General features: G+C 40.5%; 1 protein-coding gene across 5 annotated transcripts in view; it reads right to left on the reverse strand.

Moving 5' to 3' along the window:
• The window catches only part of SIPA1L1 (signal induced proliferation associated 1 like 1), a 407,147-nt gene that overhangs the window by 61,132 nt on the left and 327,218 nt on the right, over nucleotides 1–18,797 (reverse strand). For 4 of the 5 annotated variants that reach the window (XM_077464603.1, XM_077464605.1, XM_077464601.1 and 1 more), the window contains 2 exons: nucleotides 15,284–15,436; nucleotides 7,495–7,619 (listed from right to left, as the gene is read on the reverse strand). In XM_077464603.1, the coding sequence (XP_077320729.1) occupies nucleotides 7,495–7,619; nucleotides 15,284–15,436 (278 nt within the window). The remainder of the gene's footprint in view (nucleotides 1–7,494; nucleotides 7,620–15,283; nucleotides 15,437–18,797) is intronic. The other variant, XM_077464604.1, reaches the window with a different exon arrangement.

The raw sequence follows: 18,797 nt of genomic DNA on the forward strand, positions 1-18,797 counted from the left end.
CTAACAGTTGGAGTAGCATTTTTCATAGTAAAAAGAGATGGTACAGTTACAATACAATTAAAGACAAGAGGGCTAAGTGGATCCTGCTTGTGAGAGCTTACTATCTAATGCTGGATACCATTCTATGAACAGTTTAAAACAGAAATTAAGTGCAAGCCTGTGCAAAATGAAAAAAAAACTGGTTGGTTAGAATTAGAACACATAATTAACGCCATGATAGGATCCAAACAGCTACAGTCTACTTAGCAATGGAACAATGAAGAGAAAGAGGCGGGTTATCATGGATAACTCCATAAAAGACCATGTAGCACCTGTGGTGATTAATGGACTATTTCGATAGCAATGGAACAGTTTTTTTAATTTAAGAATAGATATTACAGAAACAAAAAAATATATATTACCATATACCAAACTAGATTAATTCCCACGAGATGGAGTGCACAGAATGTTGATGAGCAGCATTCATATAGCACAAACTACAAAGCATGTATAATAAAAAAAAAAGGAACAGAATTCTATTCACGCAATGCAGTTCTACATCCCCTGCTGCTTTATTCAGCTAAAATTTTGCCTCATCTGACAGCTTAATTGTAAAATGTAATAAAAATGCAAATTAGCTGGAAAGCCATTCTATAAAAGCTGTCCTAAGGACCCAATGTTTATGGTTCAAATGTATATGCAACAATATTTTCATTTACACTATTTTAATAAAAGAGCAACATGATCCTACACATATCATATAAGTAACATTTCTTATACTTTGCATTGGGTATAATTAGTTTAGCTATACAGGTGTATTTTCCCTAGAGCTGTAAAAACAGGATTTTTAAAAACAGCTTACCTGTAAAATCCTTTTATTTGAAGTACATCAGGGGACACAAAGCCATAGTACTACGTGGGTTATAGGCCCCCTTTCAGGTGATGGACACTAGCACACCCTAAATTAAAAAGTGCACTCCCTATAGTCAATAGCCAAACCGTTATATTTAGCATTTGAAAGGATGGAAGGGATACCAGGCCTTGTGAAAGAAGGTCTGGCCACAGTGGTAGGGACCAAGGGTCCCCTCTTTCACATCTTTATGTCAGCAAACCAAGATCTCCCGGTCCACAAGAATCACCTCCTTCCCTTCTTGCTTGCTCCTGTGAAGGCGGCGTGGAAGTAGAACATGAGGGAAAGCATAGATCAGTGAAAACTGATCCCATGGAAATAACAAGGCATCTGTTTTGTATGCCATTGGATCCTTTGTCCTTGACACAAAGTGGTCGATCTTGTTATTGATCCTGATGGTCCTATAGACCCACGTCCAGAACTCCTTGGCATATTGACAGAATGATGCCGGGTGAAGGGACCGTTTTCCCAGAAACAATAGTTGACAACTCAAGTAGTCCGCCTGCCAATCCTCCATTCCTGGAATGAAAATGCGGATAGGCAAGGAATGTTGCTTTATGCCCAAGACAGGAAAAAATTCACCTCTTTCTGGGCCACACGACTTCTCATGCCCCCTTGGTGAATGATATAAGTCCCAGCTGTGGCATTGTCGGATTGAGCCTATGGCACCTGTCATTCCCAGGTCGTCTCCAATCAGGGTACTAACCAGACCCGACCCTGCTTAGCCTCCGAGATCAGATGGCGCTTTCAGGGTGATGTGGCCGTAGGCTGGATCCTTCAGGGCCAGGCGTAATTGATGGGCAAGGTCATCTCTGATCTGGACCATTTCTCTTGGACAGACACTTCTTCCAGGACTGCTCCCCAGCCCAAAGGGCTGGCATCTGTTACTACTTTCCAGGTAACTGGTAGAAAGGATCTTCGTTTTAGAAGATTTACGGAAAATCGAGCATCAATTGAGGCTCTGATGTACTTTGGCGGATAAACCCAATGGGAAGTCCAGAGTTTGGATCATCTTGTTCCAAGTTGATAGGATACTATTTTGCAACAGTCTTGAATGGAACTGCGCATAAGGAACGGCCTTGAAAAAGCCACCATCTTTCCTAATAAACACATGCAAAGATAAATAGAAGGACTCTTCTTTGCTTTGACCCACCGAATCAGTTCCTTTAAGGAACCAATTCTTTCCTGGGGTAAAAATACCCTTTAGTGGACTGTATCTATGATCAGCCCTAAGTGCTTCAATCTCATTGATGGTTTTAAGGAGGATCTTACTAGGATGAGTATCCAACCCAAGTATTCCAGGTAGCTGACTGTGGTAACCAGACCTTGGTTTAAATGGGCTACCGATTGACCTATCAAGAGTAGATTGTCTTAAGTGGGCTAGTATCGTAATACTTTGAGCCCTTAACCTCACTAAAGGATCTTTATACACACTTGAGGTGCAGAAGCTAGCCCGAAAAAGTAGAGCTACAAACTGGAAATTAAGATTTTCTACCTCAAAGCGTAGACATTTCTGGTGAGCGGGGAAGATCGGCACATGGAGATAAGCATCCTAGATGTCGATAGATGCCAGAAGTTCTCCCCCTTGTAGGAAGGAGACTACTGATCGGATAAATTCCATGCGGAGAGAAAGACTTATTTTTCTCTGGATCCTTAGGAACGTTTGATCTGAGAAAAAAATGAGGTGGGGGGGGGGGGAACTCTGGAATTCCAGATTGGAGCTACTGAGGAAGTCCCCCATTCGTCTTCCTGTCAGATCTATGAGCACTGCAGAAGAATCCCCCCTATTGAGCTAGCGGGCGCCTCTGAGGATTACCTATTGAACCTGATGGCGGAAGCCATTGTGACTGCCTGGAGGCTGATGCCCCTGGCACAAAAAGAATAAAAAATAGGATTTTTTGTACTCACCATAAAATCCTTTTCTCTGTAATTCACCGACCGACACAGCTCCTCTCTAACAAAATGGGTTGTTAGCCCTATCACTGGAGATTACTAGGCAAAGTTGTAATACAACACTTCAGAACTTTTAGTTCCGCCCAGGGGGAGGTCCCTAGGCTACAATCCCCAGGTTTTTAAAAGAAGGGGCGGGTGCTGTGTCGGTCGGTGAATTACAGAGAAAAGGATTTTACGGTGAGTACAAAAAAATAATTTTCTCTTATATTCACCGACCGACACAGCTCCTCTCTGTAACAAAATGGGACGTCCCCAAGCAGTGCCAAAGAGGGGTGGGAAAAAACAGCATAAAAACTTCATCCACCATGGCAATTGGGAACTAGTGAAACTAAACCCACAAAAAAACAGCAGTACCTGGAAAAACCACCACCTTAACCGGGTATCCTCAACAGGAGTGATCCCCAATACCACAACCAACTGCGTAAGTAATGCAACAGTGTATCAACATAACAATGGTCCCTTTTTTTCGAAAACCCAGGAAAAAATGTTGATTGCATATTCAATTGCATAGTTGTACAAAACACAGATGGAAATTCTTTTAAAAACAAACCCTCCTGCGCTGGACGTCAGAGCACACCAACGCCACGTTAAAACCCCGCCCCCCGTATCACCTACAGCCCTCCCTTTCAAAAAGAGCCCTTTTCCCACACGAGTGGCGGGGGTTCTCGATCCTGCGGGATCCCTGGGAGGAAGGAGAAATGGCGAGGAGGGGGGGGTCTGTAAGCCGCGAGTGGCGTGCCTTTTGCAACTTTTTTTTTTTTTAAACAAAAAAATTGCAGCGCTTCATCCCCTAAGAAGAGGGGAAGAAATTTCAGCATAGGGGGCGTATGTGGGGAGAGAGAATCCCCCCAGACTTACCGGAGGTCTGTTTGGCCGGAGGAAGAAGCATCTGCTTCAAGACACTATGTGGCTCTGAGAAGCATGAGACATGAGTACTCAATACAGCCCCCAGTGGTGACATATGGGCATGACAGCATTTACTAAATTTAAAGGAGACATTTCATAAGAATTTTGTTTAAAAAAAAATTCTTAGAAAACTCCACTTACCTTTCCCGCCGCAGAGTTTTCTGTGGTAAACCAACAGACCCAATCTTCACCCTTCATGGTGGGCTCCGTTAAACCTTCAGGAGCTGGGGATCCAAAAAGGAAAACTCACAATCCTGGGCCTGCAATAGCACCCTGGCAGTAAAAACTTTAAGGCCTTAATACCAAAAAGTACTGCATCTCAGGGTCCAGCTTGCCAAAGGAGAGCATTCACAGGCAAAAACCTTGTTTCTTCAGATACGAGGCCCAGGTACGATTCAATACGGCCAAAATTAGACACTCTGAATGGATCTCTTTGCATAGCCAGCCCCAGCAAGGATTGCTCCAGTGGAGCTCAGCACAGCACATCTTTACTTGGGACCAACATCTTAGACACTGGCAAAAAAACTGAGGTACTCCCACCAGTAGGAGGGGTTATATATGGAGTGCACATTTTAATTTAGGGTGTGCCAGTGTCAATCACTTGAAGGTGGCCTAGTTACATAGTAACTACTATGGCTCTGTGTCCCCTGATGTATGAAAATCAAATATAAACATATCTAGTTTGGGGGGGGGACTTTAGCCGCATTAGGGGTAGCTGCATTTGAAGCCAATGGGGACCTCAAATGTGGCCCCTGACATCACCAAAAGGAGAGGAGGGGCAGAATTTGTGGAAATGCTACATTTTTGGTTGGGGACAAGATGACAACAAGCAACTGTAAAAGACACAACATGTTACAGGACGCTATCAAGATCAGTACTATTTCCCTATGCAATGTTCCCACTAAGGACTACTGAAGTCCAAGGGCTGCAAATCATATACCAAAGACTACAGGTTGCACACCAGGGCCAGGGTAACTAAACCCTGAAAAAAAAATGTAATATACTGAAGATCACATGTCCTTAGACACAGTGACTATTGGTTTTCATTTATTAGGCTAAGATCATTTTCAGCAAGTGCAGGAAATTACTACTAATCTTGCCAGGATAGCAGTGTCCTTGTCACTTCATGTGAGCAACACAGAAAGCAAAAACTACCCAATTTTTTTTACTGCAAACTACTAATATCCCAATCCACATGTATTAAAGACAAACATGGGCAGCTATGTTGGGACAGGAAGTACGTTAGGTGCAGAATTACAAGGCGAAAATAAAGAAAATCCTATATTGGGCATTAGAAAAGGCTTTGAGATTTCCATATAAAAAGAAATGCCAAAGCCAAATTAAAGTTTAGACTGACCTACTTAGTCTGCTCACCCACAACCCAATTAGGACCCACTGGTAAAAATGACATAAGCAAGAAGTGTAGGCATACGTTTTCAAGTAGTGGTATTAACCTGGGCTCCAAAATAAATTTTACCAAAAAAAAAGTACCACCACTGGTAACATTTTTAAACAACCTTAAATGTACCTACTGAACTAGTTAGGCTACAATTTGTATATGTTATGTGCTATGAATATATCCCCAATAAGTGATCAGCAGATGTTAAAAGTAGCTGTCAAGAGGAATGGTGTTAGACTAAAGCTATCAGGGAACATGGGCTGTATAGCCATGCACTTCAAATCTAAAGTAATCAATTGTGCCTCAATTAAATATTTACAATACATTTACAATCCAGTATGTACATGACAGAATACTTTTCACAGCTTTCAGTTTAGCTCAATTTTAATACTGTGAAGGCCATGCTTCTATCAAAGGCTGGAAAGTGGAAGGTTTGCATACCACTGCACCTTTTGTTGTAGCTACTGCTCACCTTTTACTGTATAATCCAATAACCACACCAAACCATTGTGACATCAATGGTCCTGCTCACAGCTGCCAACTACCCATACATGGTCTCTTAGTATGGGGTCATGGAAAAAAATATTCTTTATACTACATATTTATACACACATACACAGTACCTCACAAAAGTGAGTACCACCCTCACATTTTTATAATTATTTTATTATAACTTTTCATGTGACAACACTGAAGAAATGACACTTTGCTACAATGTAAAGTAGTGAGTGTACAGCTTGTATAACAGTGTACATTTGCTGTCTCCTCAAAATAACTCAACACACAGCCATTAATGTCTAAATCTATGTCAACAAAAGTGAGTACACCCCTAAGTAAATATTTCCAAATTGGGCCCAATTAGCCATCTTCCCTGCCCGGTGTCATGTGACTCAGTGTTACAGAGTCTCAGGTGTGAATGGGGAGCACGTGTGTTAAATTTGGTGTCATCACTCTCTCTCATACTGGTCACTTGAAGTTCAACATGGCACCTCATGGCAAAGAACTTTCTGAGGATCTGAAAAAAATAATTATTGCTTTACATAAAGATGGCGTAGGCTATAAGATTGCCAAGACCCTGAAACTGAGCTGCAGCACGGTGGCCAAGACCATACAGCAGTTTAGGACAGGTTGCATTCAGAACAGGCCGCGCCATGGTCAACCAAAGAAGTTGAGTGCACATGCTCAGCATCATATCCAGAGGTTATCTTTGGGAAATAGACATATGAGTGCTGCCAAAGTTGAAGTGGTGGGGGGTCAGCCTGTCAGTGCTCAGACAACACACCGCACACTGTATCAAATTGGTCTGCATGGCTGTCGTCCCAGAAGGAAGCCTCTTCTAAAGATAATTCACAAGAAAATCCGCAAACAGTTTTCTGAAGACAAGCAGACTAAGGACATAGATCACTGAAACCATGTCCTGTGGTCTGATGGGGCCGAGATAAACGTATTTGGTTCAGATGGTGTCAAGTGTGTGTGGCGGCAATCTGGTGAGGAGTACAAATATAATTATGTCTTGCCTACAGTCGGGCATGGTGGTGGGAGTGCCATGGTCTGGGGCTGCATGAGTGCTTCCAGCACTGGGGAGCTACAGTTCATTGAGGGAACCATGAATGCCAACGTGTATTGTGGCATACTGAATCAGAGCATGATCCCCTCCCTTCGGAGACTGGGTCACAGGGCAGTATTCCAACATAACGACCCCAAACACACTTCCAACATGACCAGTGCCTTACTAAAGAAGCTGAGGGTAAAGTTGATGGACTGGCCAAGCATGTCTCCAGACCCAAACCCTATTGAGCATCTCTGGGGCATCCTCAAATGGAAAGTGGAGGAGTGCAAGGTCTCTAACATTCACCAGCTCTGTGATATCATCATGGAGGGGTGGAAGAGGACTCCAGTGGCAACCTGCAAAGCTCTGGTGATCTCCATGCCCAAGAGGGTTAAGGCAGTGAGGGAAAATAATGGTGGACACAAAAAATAGACACTTTGGGCCCAACTGGGACAATTTCCATTTAGGGGTGTACTCCCTTTTGTTGCCAGCGGTTTAGACAGTAATGGCTGCGTGTCGAGTTCTTGAGAGGACAGCAAATTTACACTGTTATACAAGCTGTACACTCACTACTTTACATTGTACAAGTGTAATTTCTTCAGTGTCGTCACATTAAAAGATAATAAAATATTTACAAAAATGTGAGGGGGTGTACTCATTTTTGTGAGATACTGTATATAGTAGTTTGTAAATATTCAGCAATTGAAAGTAAAATCTTGTCACTCTATCCCAGCTTGCTGGGGAATATACATATAATGAGTTTAAATACGGAGTATTGCATTCACTCAACATGCATACCTATTTGATCAGAAAAATTGTCCTCACTCCTCTGCCAGTTTGGAGTTGACTTTCCACTGCTCACCAAATCAGTCTGGGTGTTTTGCCTGTCGATAGAAGCTGGTGATCTACGACCCACTCCAAACCTGTTCATAAGAAAAGTTACATACAGTTATATAGGTGGCTGTGGCCTTTTCCTGGCATTTTTTGTTTACAAGTAAAAATCTGTATTTATTGCTAGAAAATCACCCCACACATTTTACATATATATATATATATATATATATATATATATATATATATATATATATATATATATATAGCAGAAACCCTACAGAATAAAATGGCGTTGCAATATAAATCATATTAGTACTCACACTATTAAAAAAATACTTTTTACCCATATGCATTGCACACTTCAACCAACCATGAAGCAGATAAGCAAAGGAAGAGCAGGAGACAGACATATATTGTAGTTAAATATGAGATCTGCTCGTCTTCCTAAGAATGCTAAGCAGCCCTACCAGTTATGACCACTGTATCCAATGGAAGAAAAAAAAAAAATTAAACATCAGCATGTGATTTTCCAGCATGAAGGAAAACATTGAGCCCCAAATTAAAATTTCAAAGTGTCCATTCTGTTTAGTTTAAATAGTTTAACTTTAACACTACCATAGCATACTATAATGGTGGCTAGGCTACGCACACATTCTCAAACTAGCCATTGTTAAGAATTAATTGGATTTGCTCTGGCAGGCTAGCCAGGACCAGCTCACTTTGCTATAGGTTACACTGGTTTAGTAAAAACTAGGTTAAAGACTGCTGAAATCTGATCTTCCTTTTGCAGTGTAAACCAGATCATTAATGACAGATCACTCCATCACAATAGACTTTCCAGTAAATGCCAGATGCCAAACTGCCACTCCATTCCTCAGCATTGAAAAGCCCCAGTGATCTTACTGAGGGCTCCCAGGAGAAATCATTTGCATTTGTAAAAAATAAAGACAGATTCTTAATACTCCTCATATAGTCACGGACAAAAATATTGGCACCCCTGAATTTCAGATAATGCACCACTTCACCCCAAAAATTATTTGCAATCACAAATGTTTAGGCATTTTCATGTTTGTTCCTTTTGTCTGTATTGATATGACACAAAAAAAGCGGAGAAACAAAAAGCCAAATGTGGCACATTCCACGCAACACTCCAAAAATGGACTAGACAAAATTGTTTGCACCTTCTTAAAATTGTAAGAAATAACTGCATTCCAAATTGTGATGCTCCTGTAATTTGTAATTCAACTCACCTGTATCAATTAACAGGTGCTGACAATATAGAAATCACACCAGCAACCAGTTAAAATGGTGAAAAATTTACTCAACCTTTCTGTTGTGTGTCTGTGCCAGCAAAGAGCAGCAAAGAATTGTCCGAGGATTTGAGAAAATTGTTGAAAAGCATGGACAATCTCAAGGTTACAAGATATCCAGAGATCTTAGACCCCTTTCACACTGGGGCGTTTTTCAGGCTCTTTAGCGTTAAAAAAAGCGCCTGTAAAGCACTTGAAAAAAGCCTCATCTGCAGTCCCAATGTGAAAGCCCAAGTGCTTTAAGCGCCATTTCACAATGTCAGCGCCTGAAAAACGCCCGTAAATCGCTGCTTAAACTAGCAGCGCTTTACCAGCATTTTTTGAGCGTTATTGGGGCACTTTTAACCCCTGCTAGTGGCCAAATAAAGGGTTAAAATCGCCCACAAAACGCTGCTGCCAATAACGCTTTTCAGGCATTTTACAGGCGCTTCCCATTGATTTCAATGGGAAGGGGCGCTTTAGGAGTGTTGTATTCACCGCTCCAAAAGCTGCTTGCAGGACTTTTTTTGACGGCCTGCCAGCGCAGCGCCTCGGTGTGAAAGCACGCGGGCTTTTACATTGGGATTGCAGTTGCAGCTTCTTTCAAGCGCTTTATAGGCGCTTTTTTTAACGCTAAATCGCCTGAAAAACGCCCGAAAAATTCCCCAGTGTGAAAGGGGTCTTAATGTTCCTATGTCCATTGTGCGCAACATTGTGAAGATGTTTACAGCCCATGGCATTCTAGCTAATCTCTGTGGACAAAAGAGAAAAATGTATCAAAGAATTAAGTAAAACTTACCTGAGGAAGCCAAAATTCTTTTTGGAGATTTGTTCTATGGACAGACTAAACAAAATTACAGCTTTTTGGTAAAGCCCATCATTCTACTGTTTTCAGAAAAATAAATAAATAAAATAAATTAGGCCTTTAAAGAAAAGAATACAGTCCCTACAGTCAAACATGGTGGAGGTTCACTGATGTCTTGCGGTTGCTTTGCTGCTTCAGGCACTGGAGGTCTTGCCCGTGTGCATGGCATTATGAAATCTGAAGACTACCAAAGAATTCTGGGGTGCAATGCAGGGCCCAGTTTTAGAAAATTGGGTCTCTGTCAGAGGTCATGGGTCTTACAGCAGGATAACGACCCCAACACATGTCAAAAAGCACCCTGAAATGGTTTAAGACAAAGCACTGTCATAGAGCACCTATAGAGAGATCTCAAAACAGCAGTTGAGAAAAGGAACCCTTTCAATATGAAAGACCTGGAGCAGTTAGCAAAAGAACAGTGTTCCAAAATTCCAGTAGAGTTGTAAAAAACTCATTGATGGTTACATGAAGTGATTCATTTCAGTTATTTTTTCCAAGGGGTGTGCTACCAACTATTAACCCCTTTAGCCCCGGAAGATTTGGCTGCTCAATGACCAAGCCATTTTTCGCGATACAGCACTGTGTTGCTTTAACTGACAATTCCCAAACAAAATGGACTTCCTTTTTTTCCCACAAATAAAGCTTTCTTTTGGTGGTATTTGGTCACCTCTGCGGTCTTAATTTTTTGCGCTATAAACAAAAGAGCGAACATTTTGAAAAAACCCACAAATATCTTTTACTTTTTGCTATAATAAATATCCCCCATTTTAAAAAAAAAACATTTTTTTTCCTCAGTTTAGGCCGACATGTATTTTTCTACATATTTTTGTTAAAAAAAAAAAAAAAAAATTGCAATAAGCGTATATTGATTGGTTTGCCCAAAAGTTATAGCGTCTACAAAATAGGGAATAGATTTATGCCATTTTTATTATTTTTACTAGTAATGGCGGTGATCTGCGATTTTCTTCGGGACTGCGATATTGCGGCGGACAAATCAGACACTTGACACATTTTTGGGACCAGTGACAATTATACAGCGATCAGAGCTATAAAAATGCACTGATTACTGTATAAATGACATTGGCAGGGAAGGGGTTAACAATAGGGGGCGATCAAGTAGTTAACTGTGTTCCCTAGGTGTGTTCTAACTGTAGGGGTGATGGGACCGACATACTTAGTATGAACACACGATCTGTCTCACCTCCCCTGAGAGAACTGAGATGTGTGTGTTTACACACACACACATTCCCATTCTCGTTCTGTAATGAGCAAACACGGGTGCCTGGCATTCTTCGTGCCCGCCGGCACTTGCATCAGCTCCGGGGACATGTTCCAGGCGCACGCCGCCGGAGGCAACTTAAAAGATCTGACGTACAGCTACGACGGCTCACACAGGGGAGCCAACCTGCCGCAGCATAACTGTGGTGGCTGGTCTGGAAGTGGTTAAATAGAGGGTGCTAATTATCTGACCAGGCCATTTTTGGAGTTTTGCATGGAATGTGTCAAATTTGGCTTTTGGTTTCTTCACTTTTTTGTGTCATACCAATACAAACAAAAGAAATACATATGAGAATGCCTAAACATTTGTAATTTTCTGGGCAAAGTGGTGCATTATCAAACAGAAATGAAGGGATGCCAATGTTTTTGGGCATGACTGTATATCACAGACAATACTGTACTTTGTTAAACTGCAATATTGTTATCCGCTTCATTCTCCAGACATTTTTCTTTTTTACTGAACAAGATATATAGTAAATGTTTGCCCTGTGCAATTTCAGCTACCAAGGCGATCAACAGAAATGCTGAAGCATAACAGCACATTATTTGTGAATAGAAAGCATACCAATATTACCAAGAATACAACACATTTCTTTGTCACACCTATTTGTGTCCTGAGATGTGACACTGTAGTCGCAGTCGTTCATTACATAGATGGGCTCAACTGCTGTGATTACTTGCAGGGCTAAATTTATTTCTAAAAAGTTGATCCCCAAATTTACAGCATGTCTAATTGGGTATACAATATTATGGCCAAACAAAGGTAGATACTGCTGACCCTGGATGATGTCTTGATGAAGATGGTATTGCTCTTCTGGAGAGAAAGGAAAATTAGGCCTCATGCACACGGATGTTTTTACAGCTGCCTTTTTGAGCATTTTGTGAAGCTTAAAAACGCCTGTCCATGTTAGTCTATGGCTTCATGCCCACCTAGGCATTTTTGAGCTGCAAGCGGCATAGACATTTTTAATCTGTAAAAAAAAAAAACAGGAGCAGTGCGTTCTAGCATTTCTGTCTCTATTCAAAATCCATGGTTCCCTATGGGAGCCCATTGATTTGAATAGAGGTCATACCAGAAGTCGGATCAACATGATCCGACTTGCGGTGCGACTTGTGTGTGGAGAATATTGAAGGGGAACCCCGTGAAAATGAAAATTAAAGGAGGCTCCCAGATTCCGATAAACCCCCGCCCACAAACCCCAACCACCAGGCAAGGGTTGTCGCGAAGAGGCCCTTGTCCTTATCAACATGGGGACAAGGTGCTTTGGGGTGGGGGGTGCAAGGCCCCCCTGCCCCAAAGCACTAACCCCCCCATGTTGAGGGCATGTGGTTTGGTATGTTCCAGGAGGGGGTGGCGGCGTTTGCTCATCCCCCTTTCCTGAGCTACTGGGCTGCGTGCTCGGATAAGGGTCTGGTATGGATCTTGGGGGGAGGGGGGGAACACCACAGCATCTTTTTTTTGGTGTGGAGGTTCCCCTTAAGATCCATACCAGACCGAAGGAGGGGTACCTCATGCAAATTTTTTAAATTTTCGCGGGGTTCCCCGTTCAAGATTCTCAGCACACAAGTCGCACTGCGAGTCGGATCATCTTGATCCGACTGCTGGTGCGACTTCATTTCAAATCAATGGGCTCCCATAGGGAACCATTTATTTTTGAATAGAGACAGAGAAACATGTCTGAAAGCTAGCGTGGCTTAACGTGCATTGAATTAAAAAAAAAAACACGTTTTTAACTCTGCTTTTTTTTCCTGCCATCTGTACTAGCTTTACAGCCAGTTTTTTAAAATGTCCATGCGCATGAGGACTTAGAAACAAAGAAGACTGACAACAGAAAAATACAGTGTGGTCCATCAAGTCTAACCTTGCAATCAACACTTACAATAAATATATTACTTTTGATATGAACTCAATTAAGTATATGAAATGCTACGTGATAAAAAAAAAAAAAGAATAAAGTACCTTCGTCCTGAAACCAAATAGAGAAATCGAAAAAAGTGAAGGCAAAATGGTACAGTATGGACTTACACAATGAATTTAGAAAAATATATACATTATACAGAAAATATTTTTAGTTAAAAACAGACAGATGTATACTAAATACCAGGTGCTACTTGTAAGAGGCACCCAATTCTCTGACACTTTCTGGGAACAGAAAGATCAAACAAATTCCGCCATATTTTAACCGGAAACAATTCTCCAGTTGCAAACTCTACATGTTTCATAGTGACCCACTTTTCCTCAGGAGTATACTTGTCAGAGAATGATCTACAAAAAAAAAAAACATATAAAGTAAACCTACATGTAAACAATATATGCAAATCATATAACGGAAATAGAATGGGTCACCAAAGTAAGTATATATATATATATATATATATATATATATATATATACATATACATATACATATACATACACACACACACACACTTTCTCTCATTTTGAAATTGTGTTTTACACATCTTTATTGTACCAGGTTCCCGCACTCGCCTGGGAGATTGCCTTTACAGGCTTTGTGAAGCCTGAGCATTTTGGTGTTGGCCATTTGGGTGAGTTTTCTCCTGCTCCTATAATTACATTCCTATTGAGTCCTATCTATACTACTGGGGGTTTACCATGATTTCTATATACATTTGAGGCCACGGATATATGACGTCTCACTATGTTAGTTGGTGACCTGTTCTGTTTCCGTTATCTGATTTGCATATATTTTTTACATGTTGGTTTACTGTTTTTTTTTTTTTTTTGTAGATCACTCTCTGACAAGTATATTCCTGAGGAAGCGGGTCACAGTGAAACATGTAGAGTTTGCAACTGGAGAATTGTTTCCAAAAATATTATGGAATTTGTTTGATCTGTTCCTAGAAAGTGTCAGAGAATTGGGTGCCTCTTACATGTAGCACCTGGTATTTAGTATACATCTGTCTATTTTTTTAACTAAAAATATTTTCTGTATAATAAATGTATATATTTTTCTAAATTCATTGTTTAAGTCTATACTGTACCATGAGAGTCCATTTTGCCTCCACTTTTTTTCGATTTCTCTATGCACCAACTTAACATGAAAAATATATGTGCATAGGTCTGTTTTAAATAAATTTTTAAATATTACATTCTTACATAATTTTTTTTTTATAATTCCATGACAAAAATTAACTTGGTGCTGTTGGCTTTTTATTATTTCCTAGCGCAGTGTTTTTCCACCTTTTCATACTTTTTATTTGCCACTGTATGTATGGTAACTTAAGTATAAAAAAGAAATTTGCAAGCACCAGTTACCAGTTGAGAGGTGACAGAAATCAATTGCTGGAAACCAGGTTAATGGTCTTACAACAACTGTAACTTCTGATGACAGCTTGATCAAGCCAATGGGAAGCATGCATTGTAACATGCACGTTTAAGCGTCATTTCTTGCCGACATGCATGCCAATGACTGTAATAAGTACATATTATGAGTTGCACCAAGTCAAAGTGAAGTAAACTGCAGATGGAATTGTAAATGCAGAAAGAGCAATGTAATATGAAAAGAAAACTAACATGAATTATACTGCCAAACCTTTTATTCCCATAACAGATTACTGACGCAATTTAGTTTCTCTGTACATGTTACTATACAGAGGTTGTTATGGTCAACGCAAAGTACAACCAGACTGAGAAAGATGTACCCCAAATAAGGCTAATCACAAGATGCTGTAAAAAATTTTGGCAGACAATTGTCAACTCTGTAATATAAAACGTAACCACAAAAGCCAGAACCAAAACAGGAGTAATTTACTGCTTCATCAGCAGTATGGTTGAAAAAATAAAATAAATAAAAACTAGGAAGCTCCACAGATTTTATATTTAATACTGATCTAAAAGGAGGACAATACACTTAGCCAAGGCAAATGCCAATTTAAATCCAGTCACAATAGCAGAATAAAAAAGTCTTTACAGGTCCCATCGATGGGAGTCAGGCTATTTCCATTGATCAATCACTCCAATGGTAAATCCCTTCTGTCATACCTGGAGATTTCATTTCTACTTACAATAACATCCAATACTCAATGTTGGATATTACCATCTCACCTGACAAGGAATTTCACTCTCTGAAAGCTCATATAGTGAAAACAATTATCCTTTTTAATGGGGATTTACAAATGGCTGCCCCTGTCACATTCCCAAAGCTGAAAGGCTGAATAGAAAGTTTTTAATTCAAAGAAAAGACATTGCATGCCCAGAAATAGAAATGTATAACTACTTGGAAAAACAACTAGAAGGCAACTCAAACCTACAAATCCCAATGCCAAAATGTTTGTGGTACAACATGGAGGAAAAACATACCCTTCAGGCATGGATTTCTGCCTGCGCTGGGAGCCTCCACTGGAGCCGGTATCACTGGAGGTGGAAAGACTGCTAGGAGAGCTACGACTTTGCTGAGATCGTCCAAGAGCCACAGATGACACAGAGACATAAATCTCTGAACCTGGAGACAGCCTTATTTAAACCAAATAAGACAGATTTATTGCACACAGTATGAGAGAGCTTACTTAGCTACAAAAAATATATATGAGCAGCTATCAAAGTAAGAAAAGGAAAGCATGAAACAAATGCAGTCAAGAAGATGATTTAAAATGAAATATGTGGTAAAATTTATAAAAGGGAAAGCCAAGATGTTTTACAATTCATAAACACATCCTAGCAATTTATAAGAACCTGAACCTCCTGCTAATATCTGCCAATTGTGGCAAGTCTACAATATTACATTCTGTAACAAAACTAAACATAATAAACTTTAGTGCAAGCTGCTCACCTCTGTTCAACTGTGGCCCAGTAAAAGTAAAGTGGAGTCAGCAATGTTTGAAATGAATTGCCTAAACTAAGTAGCAGTTGTCAATTCCTGAAAGGCCTCTTGGTTATTTAACCAGAGATGGCCGTTTAATATAAAATCTGGCCTCGGCCACAAATAAATAAGGCTTCAGACATGAAAGAAAGCATGGTAAAGCTCAACTGTACCATAAAATTTGAGATTCACCAAAAACTTCAACTGCCTATATTTCTGAACCAAGATTGTTTTGACGTGAGGTTTTCACATAGTCTAATCCTGACCTATGAATTTTTCTAATCAAATGTTAAGTGTAAATTGGACATGGTCTGCTTTAAAGTACATTGATAAGATTTTCTTGAATGCACACCATAGTTGAGTATGTTTGAAAAAAAAAAAATCAATACCCACATTGCAATGGAAGTTTGTCTTACTCATAAAAATTTAATTTTGACTTACCTATAAATCCCACATGTTTGAGTACAGTACAAGAAACAGACTAGATATTTTTAGTCCTGAAGCTGCTGCCTTTAGGTGATAGGACACTGGCAAAACTTTTGTACATGCCCCCTGCGTGTAGCCCTATAACCTCATCTCACTCCACAAGACATAGTTGCAGAGAAATTTGCCTTATTCATGTAAGCTGCCTGTTCCATTTTAGAAGTACAATGAGTTACAGAGACCAGTGTTTAAATAAAGACCTGTTCCACTGCAAGAGAAGCATCATCACCCCGTTGCAGCTTGAGTACTTTGCCAACCTTTGCCAAATGAATGGTTCCTTTGTGCCTGGTTTCTGTGAGTGTCTTTCCCTGTGGCACTCACAGAGTAGAATGCGGAAATGGGGTAAGTGTGCCCGGGGAGGGATACTGCAACTTAAAGCAGAGTTTCACCCAAAAGTGGAACTTCCGCTCGTTGTACCCCCCCACCCCCTCCGGTGCCACATTTGGCACCATTCGGGAGGGACAGGATGACCTTTCTTGTATTGACGTCACACCCTGGGCTCCCTCCTCTGCAGTCTTATAAAGGCAGAAGTGGTGGCAAAAGTGCGACCTGTGTTGTGATGTAACACACAGGCTTCCACCCAAGACTAAGCTTAGAATTTTTAATCATCAAGTTTAAAACTTTAAACACTTGAAAAGTAAGTAAACACAAACATGTTCATTATTTCCTGCACAAGGTGAATACTATTTAGGAGACACTTAAAAAAGTGTACTTAAAGTAATGTAGATATTGATTCTCTTAACCACTTGCCCACGTTCCCATTCCTGACTAGGCCAATTTTCAGCTTTCGTTATCGCATTTTGAATGGCAACTGTGCGGTCATGCAACACTGTATCCAAACAAATATATCATTTTTTTTCACACAAATAGAGCTTTCTTTTGGTGGTATTTAACCACAGCTGGGTTGTTTATGTTTTGCAAACTAAATGAATAAAGACCAAAAATTTTGAAAAAAACAGGTCATTTTTCTCCTTCACTGATGTGCGCTGATGATGCGGCACCAATAGGCTTCACTGATGAAGAGGCCCTGTTGGGCACTAGTAGGCAGCACTGATAGGTGACATTGATGAAGAGACACTGGTGGCAAGTATTGGCAGCAGCGGTGGGCACCGATTGGCAGCAGCGGTGGGCACCGATTGTCAGAAGCTAATTGCCTCGTTTTTCCTCTCCTCAACACGCTGACCACGTGAGAAGGAGCGGTGAAGGGAGCCGGCAACTGGCTTCTGTTGACATTGTGAACAGCTGTGACTGGACACAGCTGATTAGGTGTTAAAGAGCCGCTAATTGGCTCTTTTCTTCAATCTGTGTTCGGTAGAACACACACTCAGTGCTAAGGTGAGCGCCTTGGTAGAATCCCATGCCTGAAGCTATATTACAGGCTGTCCCCATAGTGTGGATTCTGGGTACAGTTTCCAAAGTGATACAGAGGTTACACCAATGAGTATGCAGGGTTTCTAATGTTATAGAGAAAATGTATTAAAAAATTCAAACAAAGGAAACGGGTTAAGCAAAGAAAAAAAATCTCCCAAATCTCAATTGCCTAAGGACACTAGCAAAAAACGGAGGACTCATGGAGTGAGGTAGGGTTATAGGGGAATGCCTGCAGGCGTGTCCAAAAGCTTTGACAGTGCCCAATCCCTTGAAGGTAGAAGCCTACAACGCATAGTCTATGAATATCAGCCTGTGTGTCTTGCACTGTACAAGAAAGCTATAAGCTGTACATCAGTTTAGAAATAAAATTAAACATACAAATTTATTAGCTTGTTGAATACATATTCATATCATAAATGTTCAACCTTGCAAATAGGAAAATGTTACAGAAGTATTAAATTAGACGTGTTTAATGATCTCAGCTCTGTATTGTGAGGTAATATCCTGGCATTAATGACATCAGGCATTAAAGTGGACCTTCATTCATTTAACTTTCCATCGACTAAATCCTGTGCCCTTGTTGTTTTAACTATGGATATTAAAACTTTTTTTTTCTGCCCACTTCCTGTTTCTTGTCTGGTCATTAGCCTAGGCTTATGACATAATGCACAGCTCTCTCTCTCACTCTTGTGAGTGCTTGCTAGGAAGGGAGGGGGTGAGTCATAAGAGGGCCAATGAGAGCTGCATGGCTGCAGAGCTGGAGGTGTGTCTCTGTAAATCCAGGAAGTGAACAGGCAGCAGCTTCAGATGCCCACAGTTAAAATGGATGAAGCCAGACTTAGTGGAGGGAGACTTTTGCAGCACATTTGGCAAGTACAGAATCACAGTAAAAAATATAAAATAATATGCAAAGTGGTTGGAGGGAAGGTTCAGAATGGCAAAGATGTTTTTATCACAAATTATGTGAGCAGACTGCAGTTCCTCTTTAACTTGAAAGGTGGCCATATACAGTCAGATAGAGTGATGTGACAACATACTAATGATTATGAACCATTGTAAGTGTCAGAATTGTTTGGTATCCCACTTAGAGATTTCCCTGCATGTCTTAAAATCCATGTATATCCCGAAGTTGCAGAACACACACACCCCATGTAATTGGTC

The sequence above is a fragment of the Lithobates pipiens genome, unplaced genomic scaffold (genome assembly GCF_037356315.1).
Source record: "Lithobates pipiens isolate NorthernLeopardFrog02 unplaced genomic scaffold, aLitPip1_a1.2 Scaffold_30, whole genome shotgun sequence".
In the NCBI taxonomy this organism is placed as follows: Eukaryota; Metazoa; Chordata; class Amphibia; order Anura; family Ranidae; genus Lithobates; species Lithobates pipiens.